General features: G+C 40.0%; 1 protein-coding gene across 1 annotated transcript in view; it reads left to right on the forward strand.

Annotated features, from left to right (window-relative positions):
• Window positions 1–18879, forward strand: part of cblb (Cbl proto-oncogene B, E3 ubiquitin protein ligase) — a 125714-nt gene extending 106835 nt beyond the window's left edge. Inside the window, exons 13-19 of the mRNA XM_036595698.1 lie at window positions 6363–6460; window positions 13121–13264; window positions 14451–14515; window positions 14787–14894; window positions 16981–17136; window positions 18009–18131; window positions 18435–18879. Of these exons, the coding sequence (XP_036451591.1) occupies window positions 6363–6460; window positions 13121–13264; window positions 14451–14515; window positions 14787–14894; window positions 16981–17136; window positions 18009–18131; window positions 18435–18688 (948 nt within the window). The 3' untranslated portion in view covers window positions 18689–18879. The remainder of the gene's footprint in view (window positions 1–6362; window positions 6461–13120; window positions 13265–14450; window positions 14516–14786; window positions 14895–16980; window positions 17137–18008; window positions 18132–18434) is intronic.
• Window positions 18880–19285: the final 406 nt, after the last annotated feature.

Below are 19285 nucleotides of genomic sequence, written 5' to 3' on the forward strand. Positions count from 1 at the left end.
ACAAATGCTTTTAATTTAAAACACTTTTTATTTTTATTTTTTTTTTGCATTTGAAAGTAAGTTTATACCAGTCCAAGTAAGTTCACTGAGCATAAGATATAAACTCTAAAGATGCTGGCTGCTAAGCTACCAGTCCAGTATTCATTAGACTATGTAGATCACTGAAATGATGAGTTTTTAGATGGTAGATAAGTATTAGCTGTTTGTTTCTGGCAAACTGCATTGTTGTTGTCCTCTGCTGACACTAAGAGCTTCCACACCACAGACTTTTTCGCTCTGTAGCGTCAGAACATGACTTGTGTCGGTGTATACATGAGCAAAAATATGCAGAATAAAATTCGTCAGTTGTCCCATTTATCCCCAAATAAAATATCGGCTGCTGATTTATTGTTTACCTCTAATGCACACGCTCACACCAGGAGCGGTTGGGACTGAGCACGCAGTGGAGCATGCTTAAAGCTCTCAGGAATGCGTCATTTAGATAAGCCCTCCAGAACATCAGATAAGAATGCGCCTTAAATGACTAATTGACTGGACATTGCACAGTGAAAAACGACCGTTTGTAATTCTTTTGCTATTCTATTTCAAGTGGACAGTACTCACTTTTTCCTCATATCTGTTACTAAGCAACAGTGACAGTATTCGCACTCCTGCGAGCTGTGAGTTTTGGCTCTGTGTGGTGGTTTTTTCAGAGGTGAGGCTGGCACTGGAGCACAAAGTGTCTGTATTTGAGGGTGATTAAAACACACATTATCACCCTGCCAGCTTATTCCCTCTGCTTTACTCCAGTACACACATGCGCCCACACACGTACAGTGCTGTGCAAAAGTCAGATACCACCTTTCATTTATTTAATTTCCAGTCAGAAAAGCCATTAAGTACAAATGATTCATTTTCAATATTTACTCTTTGCCTTTATTACAGCTTCCGTTCTTTTTGGGAGACCTGCTTTCAGTTTTTAAACGAATCTGCCGGGATATTTTTCCACACCTCCATAGTTCAGTCTTAGTAACTGGAAGTCATTCCTGCTTCTCATGATCCAAGTAATCCCAAACACATTCAGTGATGTTGAGGTCTGGGGCCGTATTACAGAAACTTCACAAGTCTGAAATCTTATCTGCTTAGTCATCATGACAACTTTAGTTAGGACTGAATATCACAGAACAACAGCGCTTAAGTTCATAATCTTATCCATTAACTCCAGATAAGAAAACACTGTTATAGAAACATCCTAACCAGAATAAGTCTCCTAAATTCTGTCTGAACTTTGAGACGAACCGTCTGTTTCTGTTTTATGCAGTGGCTGGCAGTATAGTTCACTGTAACTGACATAATGACGTTACATTTGTCTACACTGTAAACAGTGGTTTGACTTGTGAGATTTTTTTTCTAACAGTGTTTTAAAACCCAGATGCTGCAGACACGATCTCTACCCCTCTTATTACCTTCATGTGTTAATGTTGATAAAAACTCGTCAGATTGAAGATTATAGTGATGGTGGTGAATAGTAAGTACACAGAGCTGAACATGTGTCTGTTTCTTAGGAGGAATAACGTTAGCGTGCTCAGCTAAAGCATTTGGGAAAGGAAACTGAAACTGGGAAGTGGCGATGCCCTGATAAACAGCACGAAGCACCATCACAAAGTTCTTAACTCTTAATTTATCGCGCTTTAATTTTGTTTGACCTTTTTTGTACATCAGTAACTGTAGCTGCCATTAGCTGTCTGGCTAACTAGCTTGATTACGTGTTTACGTTTCAGCTGTGCACGTATGGTCGGTTGATTGTCGACTTCGATTGAGTAAGTTAAGATTTCCTAACCTGAGATAAGATGCTGAAAGTTAAGATTCCTAAATGAAGATAAGATTTGCTTTTGTAATTTGAATTTATGAAAAATCTTATCATGACCTGCCAGATCTTAAGTTAAGACAAAAAGATGTTTCTGTAATACGGCCCCAGGACTCTGGGGTGGTCAGTCCATTGTTCTGAGAACACCAGCAGCTTCTTTGTTTGATTTGTAAATGCTCTTTTTTATTTTCTTTTCTCACTAACAGCCTTTTCACAGCTACACATCCTTTCAGACTCATAGCGCTGAGTTGTCTTCTCACAGTGAAAGCATGAGCAAAAACACCTGGGGATTTTTTCAGATCTAAAGCAAGAGTGGAACTTCAGCTTTGTCCTATTTCTCAAAGATAAAAGCTTTTATTGCTGTTTGTCTGACAAGTTTTGGTGCTCTACTAGGTGTTGTGTGGTTGTTGGGGATCCCAGTTTGTCAATATCTAAGACTTTTTGCAACTTTTATAGTGTTATAATATATATAGAGCTACTGTTTCCCCTCAAATTTTCCTTGGACTTTTCCTGTTTCCTCTGCACTGGATTACTTTAATCTCCTCCAAAATCTCATCAGAAACATCTCCTGCTAACAAACTTGTACTTAACCCTTGTGTGGAGTTGATGTGTTTGTTACTCAGTGGTCTGCTGGACCCACCACATTATTGTTTTTTTTTTTTAAATCAATACAGCCATAACAATTTATGTAAAAATACCAGATGTTTAAAATATCACGTGTCCAGCGTAGGGTTCTCCTTTAGCAGCTGTAGCCAGTCAGCAGCCTGTCCATGTTGTCCACCCTCACACACACACACACACACACACACACACACACACACATAAACACACACACACACACTAACAGCAGGCCATGTAGGAGGAGAACAGAGTGAAGGACACAGCACCTCCACACTTTTTTTCCCCGCGGGTTCAGCCCAACACCACATGTGTAGTATAAACGTGTGGGGGGTGAACAGAGTGAAGGCACTGAAAATGGGTTATTTTGTATGTTCTTCACAGAAAATGAGCAAAGGCCAAGAAATCTGAGGTTGAAATAATAATAGATCGCATAATTTTTTTCTTTTGGTAAACACTGAAAATGGGTCCCACAGACCAGAACACCACAGGGTTTATAGACATTTTAACTGTAAAAATGAAATAAATGAAGGGTGGTGTCTGACTTTTTCGCAGTACTGTAACTTCACACACACATACGCATATCAACCCAGACGGGACCTGGCTGTTTGATGACAAATTCAGCCTCAGTGCCCTACCATGTGTCGTGATCTACGAGTGTATGAGCACTTACGGGTTAAATAGACCAAAAAGAGAGAACACACACACACACACCGATCAGCTCAGTGGGATTCAGGGATTATGTATTAAATAGGGGCTCTGGTGCCCATCTTCCAGAGCAGGTCCTGAGGGAGGAAGTGTGTGAGAGAGAGAGAGAGAGAGATGTTTTTTGAACTATAGTGTAGTGTGTTATTTCTACCAGTGTGACATTTTGAAGGCAGAGCTCCAGTGGGACTCTCATTAAAAATCACTGCAGGACCTCAGGCATCTGATTTCAGCCTGTCAGAAACTGTGTATGTGTTAGAGGGAGAGTGAGTGTGTCAGCACACATATGTGTATGTGGTTGTGCGAGGTGTGGCCAGGCCTACATCAAACTGCACCTTTCACTTGATGAGGAAATACCAATTTTAGCATAAATGCTTGTTTTAGATTCTGTGTCAGGTCCACCTGTGGGACTAAACTGCATTACTAAATCAGATGGAACAGCAGTCACTGAGCCCCCAAACAACCCCGCACTTAGGTCTGTGCCATTTTCTCCAGCCTATACTAAAGTGCAAAGGGTGTTTGACGTTACTTTTTAACCATTTAACTAAATTAAAAATGAACATTTTCCCACTAGCTATCATGCTCCATCTATATCTCTTCATTTTTACCTGAATTATCTCCTCTTTTTAACATTCTCTCTTAGACCACCAGCTTGTTTCCTTATCCAGGTTTAATGATTACAGAAGAAGGTCAGCATAAATGGTAGCTAGCAAATTTAGAAAAGCATAAAAGTAGAGCTTAATATGTCGTTTGTCTGTATATGTGTATGTTTTCCCTGAGCGTCATCGGTTTGACTGAACTGCCTGTTTTGTATCCTGTTTATTTTTTTTACATCAATCAGTGTTCTCTCACCTTAATAACCATCTTGCATTATCTTGCGAATACATCATATTACTATTTGTGAACCTCCCCGCTGCAATAAAGAGAAGTACTGATGTACCGCTGATATATCTGGCACCCCAGCGGTAATGTTAGCTATCTGGCCTCCTACTACTTCAGCCAGCTTGCAGGAAAAAAAAAAAGCATTTTAAACAGTTTGACTTTATGAATCCACCCCAAGGTGCTTGTTGGTTTTCTAACGTTCCTACCTTCTTCAAGATGCATCATCAGAAGGGGAGTTTTCTCATCTTTAAGCCAGAAATGTTCGTTTATGGTGATATTGTACACTGGGCGAAATAAAGGTTCTGTACAGGTACATTTTTTGTTCATCAAGGTACAAACAATGTAAATGTTCCCTCAAAGGTACAACAGTGGTTTTAAGGTCCAATTGTGATCCTTAAAGGAGTTTTTGCTGGTGAAAAGTACATATTTGTACCTTTTCATAACCGAATATTTTAAAACAGAACAATAAAATAAAAGCCTGGAGACGAGACGGGGTGTGTGGAGTCAGTACATCTTAGAAAATATCATTTCAATAGATGATGGTACAGTTATGTTCCCTGACTAAAGGTACTGAGATGTACCCTTGAGGCTTCCACCCCGTGACAGGAGGGGCACTGCCCCAGTGACAGTTAAGTACCTTTTTTCTGAGAGTATACCACCACTGTAGGAGGCAAGTAGGCATGTTCACTACAGATGTAGCAATGGTTTCATTTTTCAGTTTGGCCAGAGTACTCCTTTAAAAATAAATAAAAAAATGAAAATGAATATTAGCACTGACAAAAAATGTTCATATGGGGGCGCTACATGCAAATATGTCTTCTTTGTAAGCTAGATTGGTGTTTGGTAAAGAGACAGAGTAGGCAGGCATGTAATACGTTCAGTTTTTGTTGATCAGAGTGGCAACACAATACTGACAGCCATTAGAATTTATTTTAAGTCTTTCAGCATTTAAATGTGACATGCTACTATTTATTGAAGTAATAGGAAAGACTTGATTTCACACACCATAACCTACAATCAGATGCTTAGCTCAACTCACAGTCCAATACAAACACCAAATTTAGGGATGCATTGAAATGCGAATGCTGGGACAGTCCTGATAGTAGATTGTTTTCTTTCATCTACCAAGATAAGCCCAGTAGCCCAGGGTCACTTAAACTTTCTGCTGTTCTGGAGTGCAATAAACACAATTTAAAATATAATTTTTTTAAATATTGGCCACATCTCAATATCTGTTCAGTTGTCTGCCAACATTGATGTGATTCCAGTGCCATCCCTAATAAATGCTAGCCTAATAAAATGGCAGACATTCATGAACTCTGTCCCAAATTCTGGAAGAGAATTCAGCTTTTACCACATATTACAGATCAGCATCTGTGAACTACACGGATTTGCTCCTTCTGACTGACTGTGACGTCTCCAGCTGTTTGTGAACTCTGTATATTCATGTATTAGTCGTTCTATGGAAACGTCCATTTCTGTGTCCCTAGTGTTTACAGATATATCACACCTGAAAAACATGTTAGAGTTACAATTTATTTATATTTTAAAATAAAAGAATAAGTTACTTTAACAAGTACACCTTCTTGAGCATCAATTTGGTTTTTAAATCAATTATATAGAATTCCAAGCACCACAGAAGAGCTCATCCTCAGTCATGTGTAAAGGGTGAGGCCATATTTTGAGGTAAAAACATGTGTTTCTGCAATTTAACTGCAATAATCTATACATGACTGTAAAATATATGATTTAAATAATAAAGAAAACAAATGCCAAATAAATATTATAAAATATAAAATGAAATTGTCCCCAGGAGTCGTGTCACTGGTGTCACTGCATAACAAAAAAATCTCTTATTTTGAAATAAAAATCTCACTGATGACATCACAACTACTTTTACCTCTCTTCTGAGGATCTATGAAGAAAAGCACAGGTTCAGTTCACTGTGTTTTTTCTGTCATCAGAAATGTCCTCATTTAGCTCATGATTTCATGTGAAGCTTTTAGTTGATATCACTGGTGTGACCCACTTTATTGAGATAATTGTGAAAAAAATTGAATATAAATGGATTAAATTACATATTTTAGTGGATATTCCATGATTGACATGTGGTTTGATGCTCTGTAGCAGCCATTTTGTGAAATGTGTCATTAATGTCTCTGGTGTTACCTTTCTTATGTGTAACACCAATGACGATCAGTAACACCAGTGACTCCTATATATAGATAAAAAAGTGGACGTTTCTGTAGAATGACCCGTATGTGTTTACTGAAAGCTGTCTGGTTAACTCTGGACCCATGTCTCTTTTCAGCCCCTCTCCAACGGCCTCTTACCCTCAGATGAATACGACGTGCCTCCTCTGCGCCATTCCCCTCCCCCTCCCACCCTCACCAGCAACAGCAGCCAGAGGTGAGTGTCCTGTGGCCACACACAGACATGCGCTGCAGGGTCTGGACTGGCCCTACTGAGGCTTTCACTGCCCTACTTTCTCTTTCTTATCATTATCTTAATCAGTTCCATCTTCCTTCACTCGCTCTCTCTCCTCTAACTGTGTGTTTTCACTTTCTCTTCTTTTCTGTTTTGCCTCCCGCCTCCTGCCACTCAAATGAGGTTAAAGGGCGTATATCACGGATTTTGTTTGAGTTGGATATAGTGTGTAAACAAGTATCAATAGGTACCAGTCACTGCCCAGTTGGTCCATATATGGCAGTTAAGCTGCCAAAACACCTTTATTTAAATTACAGAAGTTAAGCTTTTCACTCTGAACTTTTAAGGACTGTTTCAGCCCAGACTGCATTTTGAATGAGGCAGCCAATCAGAACAGCGCTCATTTACAGCTTTAAAGGCATAGTTTCATTATGTTTTAATTCTAAGTAGCACACATGCACACAGATACCATTTACATTTACTTTTACATTTGCAGCATTTAGCAGATGCTCTTATCCAGAGCGACTTACAAGAAGTGCTTTGTCTATCCAGAGAAAGTATCTTTGCTAGTTACCAATAGGTTAGAGAGAAAGTCAGTCCTGAGCTCAGATACTGCTAGAAACAAAAAGTCGCTGTTGATACCCAGAGAAAAAGGAACAGAGTTCAACACAGAACAGTGCAATACAATACAATACAATACATAAGTGCAGTACAATACATTACAATCAGTACTTATTTCAATGCTCATTTAAGTGCTGTATAAATACCAAAAATGGACAGAGAAAAACACAATTCAAGAAAAATGTTGGATGTGGTCTCTCTAACACTGCAGCAGCCGTCCATTATATGCACATAAATTATCTGGGATTATCTGCATTATCTGCATATTCAGATTTGCTTCTCCTCTATTATTATGTGATTTTTTTTTTTGCCTGTCAGATGCCTGGAGCATTGCCTTCTTATTGCATTCTTTATTTATTCTTTTGTTCCATGACAGAATTATTAGTTTTCCTGCTAGTGTGCACGCTCTGAGGACCTACATTTAAATAAGGAGGGCAGTATCTCCACGCAAAAACAGATATATGCAACTACATGCTGCAGTTTTTAGATCTAGAGATGGAGGTTCTGCTAGTTGCTCTGGCAGTATATGCTTATTTGTACATACCTACAGTACAGACCCTTGACTTATTTAGACTTTGTGTTATTTTATATCTGATTATACTTATACAGGGAGGATTTAAATATTACAGACTATTCACCGAAAGGTATTTTTGTGCATTTTATTTCAAGAATTATGTGAACAAGAGGACGTTAACTAATATACTGTACATTTATTTGTCAAGTTGCCTTTTGAAATATGCCTCTTTTGAAATGTTGAATTGTGGATATAAATTTTATTGTAACTTAATTCTCAATGCTATACAGATTTCTCTGTCATTTTAGAGTCTTCTGCATCTGTTCACCTCTTCATTTTTTTAATTTACTGCTTCCTAATTATTTGAAACTTTTAGAATCACTTTATCTATAACCACATAAAGCAGTTTGCTTAGTCATGTCTAATAAGCCTCCTTATCTGTGGTGAAATCTGCTGTATTTTAGCATAGTTGGTAAGGAAATAAGTTGTCAGGCCCTCAGTTTAAACCACACTGGGTTCTGACTTGACTCGGTGGTCAATGCGAGCAGCATAACAGTCCATTTACAGTATAGTGCTTTTTAGTGACAATACAGTATTAATACCGAATTCAGTTGTTGTGAGGTGGTCGTAGGTGTGCATACAGACAAAGTCTTTACAGTAAAGTGCCAGTTTAGCACTGGTCAAGCAGTTATTTCCACTCATGCAAGACAGTAACATTTCATACACATATTCAAAATCATAGGTTAAATCTAACATCTCACATTTGGGCCAATAACACACAAAAAATTGTTTTCAGGCTTGTTTTTGCTACTGCACATGCACGTATCTCCAAAATGAGGGAAAGCTTGTCCTGCTTGCGGCTTAACCAGCAAGCCGATTGGCTCTTTTTGTTGAAGGGCGGGACTTTCCCCGTAAACAAATGCAGTGTTGAGTGTTACTATCTTTCCCGTTCGTTTTTGAAACAGTGAACTTTCTTCTCCTATCATTTCTCTGGTATCGAGCGTTTTACCAAGGCTTTCACAGCAACTTTGGGGGCTGTCATGGGCTGGAGGTTAGGGAACCAGCCTTGTGACCGGAAGGACGCCAGTTCTATCCCCTGAGCTCACAGTACGTGACTGAAGTGCCCTTGAGCAAGGCTCCTAACCCCCAACTGCTCCCCGGGCGCTGTGCATAGGGCTGCCCACCGCTCCGGACAAGTGTGCTCACTGCCCCCCTAATGTGTGTGTTCACTAGTGTGTATGTGGTGTTTCGCTGCATGGATGGGTTAAATGCGGAGGTGAAATTTCCCTGTTGTGGGACTAATAAGGGTCCCTTAGCTGAGCCAATCTGATTTTGTGACTGCAACTAGGCGCCTTAAAATTGGTTTCATATTGTTGAAAACACTGATTGCAGACTTTTGAACCGCAATTCCAAGCTTCTGAATGGTAGCGTACATGGTATTGAGCCAGGTTTGCAAAGCAACAGGATCTATAGTGTTCTTAAAGAAGACTTCACATGCCGACACATACAGGCAGCAACAGTAAGCTTAGTATGAGAAAGAGCGAACAGTTCATGAGAACAAAATGACTGTGGTTACAAACTATTTTCAGCTTTGCACAGTATTGTTGAAACCTCACTGACATTTACAGAACTGCCTAATAACAGAGTCATCATCCGCTGTAGAAAGGAGCATAATTTCTCAGTGCACACAGGACAGTGGTGTGTGGTGTTTGGGTGGTTTGTGTTGTGTATGTGTTAAAGGAGCAGCGGCGCAGGTAGAGAAGGTGTTCGGTGTGTTTATTGTCATGGCACTGGATGAGTGGAGTTCATGAATAGAGTTCAAGCTATAGGACTGCATCTGCAGACAGCTGTGGCCTGTGTGAGAGTGCTGTGGATCTGTGTGTGTGTGTGTTTTCTTCAGTAGCTGGAGGCTAAAGTGCAGCTGTGCACACTGATCTCCTGGCTCTGGGCACACTGGATTCTTTGTAATGAGCAACTCTCTCTTACACCGCACAAGCTCAGAACTGTTGATGTAATTTTCCACCTTAAAAAAAAAAAGCAATTGCAGGGAAACCTGTGCATGTACCTCACTCTCATTCTCTCTCACTCTTTCTCTCCGGTTGTATTAACGTTACTCTGGCCGAGAATGACGTTAAAGACGTGGAAAATGTAGCTCCATAAACACCTTGGTGTTACTTGGTAATGTATGAACACTCCTGCTCACTTTGCGATCTGATTCATCGCTGCCCAAGTGCGGAGGAGGTTTGGAATGGTCGGGTCACGGGTGTTTGCTTCACCCTCTGCTGGATCTGAAAGTACAGCATGCACTGGTCATGTGCTCAGCATGCATTTTGTGTCTCAGCCAGGGCGTAGCGACCTTAGTGATAACTGATTGTAAGAGGTTTAATATGCTCTGTGTCCAGCACTAGAGGTGTTTTTCCTTTCTTTAATTTCCTCTCCTGTGATCTACTCACGAGGTGTGTGGGTTTAAGCACCAGAACAGTAGTAGTAGTTTATTCGTAGATGACCATTTTCTAACCTTTCTTTAACCCTTAGAATTTAACTTAAACAGGTAGTTTTAAACAGGTAACAGAGATACTTGGGGTTGTGTTATGGGCAGGAAGTTTGACACCACATTCACACTTCACTTTAACTGGATAAACAACAGAAATTAGCACTTTTGTGCTGTGTTTTTTAGTGGAAAAGCGGTAGCGCTGTGGAGGATAGTGCCTGCGTGACTGCATTAAAATGTATATTGGAGCAGAATCATTTTTAAATCACAGATGTGAGCAACACTGGAGTACGTTACAGCCCTGAGTCTGCCCACCAGTTCCGTTTTATCCACCCTCCTTTTTGTTTTGTTTGGTTAAAAAAGTGAGCTTATTCAAGCAGAGCTTATTTGTAGGTTATGCCATTTTGAGTGAAAAGCATTCTCCTGATGTCTATATGCAACCTAAGACTCTTTCCTAGGGTGTTAAATAAATGATCTCTGTTCTGATTGGCTGCCCTGCCATTGTGCCTCTATTAAAAAAGTCTTCTGGGATGAAACACTTCTTATAACTTCAACTAGAATGGGCGAAGCTAACATACTGTGGGCCGAAGATACACAGTCATGTGCAAAAGTTTGAATACCCCTGGTCAAATTACGTTTAGATTTTGTAAGTGATGAAAACGTAGTCTATAGAGAACAAACTTAAATATGCCTATTTCTGCAAGGTTTAGGGCACAATTTCTGAGCAGTTTAACATATTAGGAACAAAACCATAAACACTGCCACACCTTTTGCACAGTCCACATTTTATGTTTTTCCCCCCAGTATGTTAAATCCAGCATATCGCTGTTGTCGGAAGAAAACCTTGTATCTCCATTTTTGATGTTTTTCAGTTTTTTAGATAATTTGAAAATACCCATTACCCTTTACATATTGTGTAAATTTTATGATGAATGGACCAAAAGAAATGACCCAAAATGACTTGGAAAAACATCTGGTTCCATTGACTTCCATTAAAAGTAAAGTAGGTTTTTTCCTTCTCCTGTAAAGTTACCATTTTGGAGATACAAGGTTTTCTTCTGGCAACAGCGATATGTACAATAATTGTGTATTAAAATGTACGAGTGTTCTTTGTAGGTGATGTGTTGACTTGTAAAACATGTAATTAGAACAGGGGCACCCAAACCTTGGCACACGACTTTGTGTAAGTGTGTCGGTTTTCATGACATCACAAAAATAAGCCTAATTCAGAACTAATTTAGTTTTATATATGAGAACTGTACTTTTTACATAATACATCAAACACCTTTAGAAAAGTGTGATTTAGTTTGACCATAATGTGGGGTGTATTTACAATAGACTGAATACATAAATATAACTGGAGTTGTGATGTATAGATGGGAAAAACACCATCCATCACATTTGATCATTGGCCCAGAAAATTTATTTTGGCAAGAAACAGAGAAAAAACGAATGCATGCTTTATGGAATATGAATATATGGCTCTGTATATTCGTCAGATAGGTGCTTATGTGATTACACTGGCTAATCTGAGCCCTTTCAGCCGCACAGGCCAGGATAAATGTTTATCCCCAGTGAGGAGCCACAGCCGTGCCAGTGTGATTAGGAGGGAGTCTGCTTGAGCCAGAACTGCCAGGTTTTGACCTAGAGCCCATCAGTTAATACATTTCTAAGACCTTTTCATCACTGCGAATGAGCATGTTCAGAGGACTAGTGCTAGCGCTGTCACGGTACCAGAGCTTTGGCTTCGTTACCACTATTGAGTAGAATCACAGTCCTCAGATATGAAATGATACTATGACTGGACCTCACGTGATGCTCGTTGTCATGGTAACGTCTACACTAAGCTGTACTCTACGCATGCGTGTCATTTTGGATCTGATTACTTCTAGTGTGATTGTAAACAGAGATCTTCCATCAGATTGTTGAGTAGAGTGAGCAAAACACCTCAGTCTTAATCTATAATCGGAATGTGTTCAATCGGATTGGCAAAAATTGCATGTAAACACAGCCATTCACTCGGGGAAGAGGGCTAAAGCGCAACCAACATTACAAAATGTTCTTCCACACGTTGCATGCAGATATACATTTCCACCAGAGAGGTCTCCAAATCCCCAAATCTTACGTAGTGTAGCTTTAACTAACATCTGATTTTCAAATGAAACGTTTTAACAATACAAGTAGCTATTTAATGTAAATATTATTTCATATTTCAGTTCAGCATGTTCTGAAAGGAAGATGAACAGTGAGATTAGGAAATGCAGTATGGCCCAGCATTCATCACACTGTTTAAAACAAATGTAAAATGGGTTATACTTAATGTAGCATTGCAAAAGCATCAAATTTCCATACCTTGTGCAACACTACCACAGACGTAATGACTAAGACTCTGTGGTTTTTGTAGTTCCTATGTGTGTGTGCATGCCCGTGTTCTGCTCTGTTGATGGTTCAGACAGTTGTGCGCTGTGGTGGTATTATGCTCCATAGCCCTCCTAATGAGCCATAGAATGTCGCTTTTTTCTGCAAACTCCACTTCTCTCCAGTCTAGGGACTCACTTTGAAGTTGTAGGCATGAGGCAGAGATAATTAAGGGTTTACTTTGCACTGTTGGATGACATTGTTTTAAAAATCAAACCTACAGTGCCTTGTCTTCTTCTATCTGATGATGCTAATTAGCTGGTCCTCTCTTATTTTTTAGTGAACAAAACTTCTTTTAGTTCGTTTTTTTTGGCGAAATGTTTCAAGAGACTTATGTATTATGTTGAGTACTGACATTACTCAGTGGCTCATCTGTTTTCTGTTCCATCTCACTCAAAACTTGTGGTGCTTTTGCCAGAACTTTACTTTCACCCTTTGCTTGCTCATTAGAGGCCTGTATTTTTAAAGCTCCTTTGGGACGACATCTGTTTTAAGAATTGAATTGAAAGGTGTTTGATGAGCAGATGTTGATGTTGTTGTGATGTTAATGTTATAAACAAAAGGAAATGGTGTTGATGTTTCTGTGTTTGTTGTGAAGGTTTACTAACCCATTCAGCAGCCCCTGTTTGGACCGATCACGGCCAGTAACAGAGCAAGTGGAGGATGAATATCAGATCCCATCATCCCATCCCGTCTGCATCACGCAGCCTCCCGTCTGCATCTCCGTCCGCATTCCTAACAGGTATGAATGCACACAAACTGACACTCCCTCTCAGACGTTTGAATCCATGCACATATGACCTCAAGACATGCCACACATGCCCGTAACATATTATGCACCATTCAGTCATAAAATGCATTGTTTATTGAAGTTGTTGGATATTGCAGGGACAATATGAGAAACAATAAATTATGATCGAAATAGTGTCTCAGACTTTCTCTGCCATGTAAACAGAAATGTAACTAAATTACTTTCAAGAAAAAAAAAAAACAAAACAATGCACCATTCAGTCTTGTGCAAAGCAAAATAAAAATAATGAAATGATTTTTCTATAAAAACAATAAGTTCTATATTTAATTTCTTACAGATCTTCTTATGGTGATACAAGTTTGTTGTGACAGTAGCCATTACCACTTCACTCATTTTACACACAACACTGAGATGTTTAAAGTATTTCTTTAGGCCAATATTTAGAGAGTGGAGCAGTTTATAAGATGTACACGTGTGCTTTTTAATTGGCTCTATAGCAGAGTGGTTAAGTCTACTACTCCACTTGCTCTACATGTGGACGACCTGGGATCAAGCCAGGCTCAGGAGATCATGCCACTGCTCTAATATTAGCTTGTAATGCTACATTCCCACCAATATAATTTGATCACTCTTGCACCGCGAGAGTCATCGCAGCCCTTAACAGTGTGTCAGTTTTGCAAAATTGTCTTGCGATAATGATATAAATATGTCTAATCGTGCAGCCCTGCTACACACACACCAACCACAGTCTCAGCATGATATGGACAAAATCCTGGTGTTGTGATTACATTGTTACAACTTTAATATTTTTCAGCTGTTCACTGTATTAAAAACACATTAAATCAATATTGTGACAGGTTTAAAGACTGGTCTACATTATTCTGATCAACATAAATGACTTCTCCTGGATTATATGAATACCCCCCAGAGAGACACTCATCTAGAGCTGTGATTGGTCAGGTTGCTGACAGCACACAGTCTAAAACATTGTGATTAGTTAAAAAGCTCATTTGCATAAAGCAGCCTTCTTCAGTATTGTGAAAGCTGGTGCCGCAGTAGTGATTAACGAATGATGTATCGTGCAGCTCTACTGTACAGTATGACACTCAAGAACTGTTACTAATTATTTCTCATGTATAGCACATTGAAATGAACACATTGCTTCTTTATTCTGAAGGGGTTTAGAGAACGGCTCTCCAGATCTCTCCTCGGAAGGGAAGAAGCCGAAAGCTCCCGAGCACAGTAAGCTTCGTTATGCTTCTGCTGTACTTCAGCTAGCTCTCATCTGTCATATCCATCTCCTGCATGACTGCCTGTACGGGGCTGTGTGGGTGTCTGTGCGCTAAGAGACTGAAAAATAAAATCAGTGCTTGGTGGCTGTGCATAATGAAGTGACAGTGCTGTTGAGTTTGAGTGCTGCTTTCTCTGGAGCTCTGTGTGAGTCTGAAGGAGGCTGTGATGCAGCGCCGTGTCTCGGTGTCGGTGCAGCGTAACCTTGCGTTATATTCCTCAGGTGGGTTTGACTCTGGCTTGTCGCTTTCGGGTGTGGCGCACACCACACAGTGTCCCCTCCACAACAACAGGACGCCATCAGACTACGACATTCTACTGCCACCACAAGGTAGCCAACGGCTCTTCTCTCAGGAGCACCTGATTGGCTGCCGTGTTTTTTTATGTTTTATTGACACGTTACTGTGTGTTGAGGGTATTTCACGAAGCAGGATTTCTCAGTTAGCCAGATTACTTAAGCCCAAAGTTCAAGCATGCTTGTCAGCTCTCCTCCTATTGGACATGCCTGTCTTCTGACTAAACTGAGAAATCCTGCTGTGTGAAATACCCTCCTGGTCTGTGATTTGTTGCATTATGTTTGTGGTTCTGCTGTTGGTCTATAATTGGATATTTCGTTCATTGAAGTTAAGTTTTTTAAGTGAAAATAAGTTTCTCTACTGAAGGAACATTAAACTTTTTACAGGAAAAAGACTTTAAATATGACATTTTTTTCAATTTTAGTGCACAGTTTATATTTGTTTGCTGAGTTTAACATATTGGAAACAAATAAACAAAATATTTTTCCCAATATGTGAAATTCAGCAAACAGTATCTGTATATTAAAATGTGCAGAGGTTGGTTTTCGGTTGAGGTTGCTTTGACCTTTTCAGTCCCACTTTATATTGTGTCTCTAATAACTGTGTAGTTTCATGTGAACAACATATGCAACAACAATGTAACTACTAATGATTTAGTCCCTGTTACAGATGGATTACAGAAGGACGCCTTATGTAATTACACATTTGTATCGACTTCAGTTTTGCCTCATGTAATTACACAGCTGTATCTTAATAGCTGTAACAGCCTATTATCTTTCATGTAGTTACACAAGGGTAATAACACAAAAGTAATTAGATTTGTAATCAGACTGGAACAGCAGTTTTTTTTCCCAGCAGTAAAAGGAAGTATGTAATCATTTACATTAAGACATTACTTACACTGTGTCTGCCAGCTTTCCTAACATATAAACCACTCTGTAATGTAACAGTACAGCTGATGTCCCCTTATCTTAAAACGTAACTTTTATTATATTAATTAAATATGTTGCATTCCCTCCAAAGCAGTGTTGATATCACCACTCCCTTATTACACAGTACCTACATAACAACTACACAGGACCTGTCCACTTACTTTAAAGTGTAACTTTAACACTACAGTAACTCCTGTGTAGTTGTTATATAGGTACTGTGTAATTACAGAATGGTATTAGTCAGTGTTATGTGATTATTACCTTCTTACAACACAGTTATTCCACAGTAATTATGTAAAACATAAATGTAATGTTATGTGAAACATACTTCCTTGCTGGAAAAGTCTTCTGATCTGTAGTGTATCAAAAAAATATACTTGTGTAATAACATAAGGCAAACCTGAAATTGATACACATGTGTAATTACACAGGTTGTACTTCTGTAATCCATCTGTAACATTCGTTAAATCGTCATTAATTACACTGTTGTTGCATATGTTATTCATGTGTAACTACACAGTTATTAGAGACAATATAAAGTGGGACCGGTTAGTCTCACTTAGAAGGTCAACAAAACGTAATTTGATCAGGGTGCTCAAACTTTGGATACAACTCTATAAGAATGAAACAGTGTTTATATTTGATAAATAAACAGCTTTGCTTTAGATTATCAGTACATTAATTACAACCTTTAGAAATTGAAGACAAGCAGCGTAATCTTAGTGATCACATCACTGTGTCAGTGTGTGTGTCTTTGTCTGATTGTACGTGCCTTCATTAATATTTTGTTGGGTGATTTGCTGATCAAAGACCAATTATTGCTCATCCAGCCATCTTCATTCCTTCCTTCATTAAATTTTGATACTGGATTCCATGAGCTGATTACTGATTGAGATTTGAGTGCAGCTTCTCATTCATTAATAAATCACACAGCTGAATACCTGATTCCTAATGACATCCATTCAGCATCCCCTCATGATCTTACAAAGGCCTACATTATTAAGGTTTTGTTGGATGTAGTTTTGCCGAGTTGAAGCGTGTGGCAGTATCCATGCTTCATCTTCGGTCACTGTACTACACTGTGATGGTGACGTTTGAGATCTGGTGTTTCAGCGCCATCTAGTGACGTGACGGGAGAAACGCAGTTCTTTGTTCTGAATCCTCTGTTCTTCTCTCTCTTCTTTTCCAGCTCCCACAGTCGAGGATCTGTTTAACACACCCCCTCCTTCACAGCCCCCGCCTCCTCCACCGGTTAGACACAGCTTTCCAGACGTCTCCTTGTCTCCGTCCTGCTCCAGAGCGGCTCGGCCCACGTCCGGACACGAGCGCTTCCTCCTCAACCCAGGTGAGTCCATTTCATCCGTTTTCCACCTAGTTGACCGAAGTTCTGCCCACAAATTTATTTTGAACTGTTGTGAGGTTAAACAAGCTTTACAGAGCTTCAGAAAAATACACATTTAAAGGGTTATAAACATACAAATATACAAATATAGTGCTCTATTAAGTGGTCAAGAAGAAGTACGTTCAACTGATTTATGTACATTTGTGCATAATTTAATCGTTGACATGTAAACAAAGTCCTTCAGAGTGGTTTGATGTGAAATGATGCTTGAATCTGGAAAAAAATGTTTTAACACTCTGCATGTATCTGTTCAATATCAAATCAGTAGATTTGAAAATTTTAGGCCAAAAGCTCCTCAAAATATCAGAAAACAATGTCTCAGGTATCAGGCAATGTGTTCATAACCATTTTCCGTAGTAATTTTCTGCAAGGCAGATTTTAAAGGCATTAAATGCTGCAGGCGCCCTTCATATCACCACCACTGTGAACAGTTCTGACCTTTTAAATTGCTCTAGAATGGAGCATTTCAACTCAAACCTCTGAGTGACTTTGATTATATCGTAGGAAATTAGTTACTTTGAAAAATCTGGAAACTTGTTTGTAGTGATTTTACCTCCAGCCCAAATTCATTAGATTGAAAGTTTTATGCCAGCTTGTTGTAAAACTTCAACAGCTGCTGTGAAAGAACGTGCTTGTGGGCAGAGCATGGATAGGTCAGTCGGTCCTAGACATCATGAGCTCTGAAGTGCCTCCTGGGAACAAGTGGCCTCAAACTGGAATAGAACAGAGATGAATCCTTGCTTTTCTATTTAGTGCTTTGGTGATGCTCTCTCTTTGGGAATGTCTCTAATTGTGTGTGTGTGTTTACTGTGTAGATGCGTTCCTGGACGTCCTGAATAGCTCAGCCCCCTTGCCCCCTGTTCGAAGACACACTGGGGAAAACATAAAATCAGCAGTCAGAACTTCGCAAGAGTATGACCAGCTGCCTCCTACATCACGTATGGCAACATCCTACCAATATACCAGTGATGTACTTTTACATTGTATTATGTTGCGTACTTTTCAACTGTACATATTACATACTGATCCACTAATGTGCTGTCATCATGCCTGTGCATCATGTTGGACTTGCATATTAGTTAAGCCATTAGTGGAGATGAGTGCAGGCTTTATGAATTATTGACAGTGAGACAGTAATGCTTTTAGTGCCACTGAGAATTGGAGATGAATTAGAGCTGATTGGCCTCGTTCATTCTTTATGATCTGTTTAATGGAGCGTAATTTCGTTTTCTGTCTGCCAGTGGCCGGGGACTGCCTGCAGGCACCTGCGCGGCCGCCTAAGCCCTTCCCCAGGAAGACCCCTCCAGACGTCCAGCACAGGAGGCCTCCCGAGTCCTCCCACGAGAATGTGGATGCAAAAATCGCCAAGCTGATGGGTGAAGGCTATTCGTTCGACGACGTGAAGAGGGCCCTGATGATCGCCCAGAACAAGGTGGACGTGGCGCGGAACATTTTGCGGGAGTTCGCCCTGGTGGCCCCGAGACTGAACCTGTAGCCCAACGCCCACCATCTCTCTGTCTGACTGTCTTGACTCTGCCCTGAGAATGTGGGCCTCAGACGGGCACCTCGCAGGGCCACTCCAGCACCTGCCCCGGGTCAGAACGAGGTCTGGGACGTAGGGAGCGCAAGACTGGACGCAGGCCCGAGGAGGAGCGCTAACGTTTCCAAACATGAAACCTGTGAAAAGAAAAAGCCTTGTGTTTACAGTGATGTGCCGCGTGGTGGCTTATTGCTACTGCAGCTGCTGCTGCTGTCCGCTGGGTCCCAGTCCATTCACTTTCAACTCATTCAATTCACACTGTCCAAATCTAAACAGCAGTACAGCATCGTGAGAAAAGTCATTTAGAGTGGTTTGTTATAAAATGGTTCATTCTAGAGAAACTTAGAATCAGACTTGTTCACAGTGGTGGTGATAGGAACCAGATGTCTGTAGCGTTTAATGCAGTGCCGTCCAATCTTACCCCTAAAGGGCTGGTGTGGTTGCAGGTTTTCATTCAAAACAAGCAGGACCACTCCTGATTCCACTCGTTTAATCAGCTGGTTCCAGACTGGTTTCAGTCTTCAGACAACAAGATTTGAGCTCCTTCTTTGT

Source organism: Colossoma macropomum, unplaced genomic scaffold (genome assembly GCF_904425465.1).
Source record: "Colossoma macropomum unplaced genomic scaffold, Colossoma_macropomum, whole genome shotgun sequence".
NCBI lineage: Eukaryota > Metazoa > Chordata > Actinopteri > Characiformes > Serrasalmidae > Colossoma > Colossoma macropomum.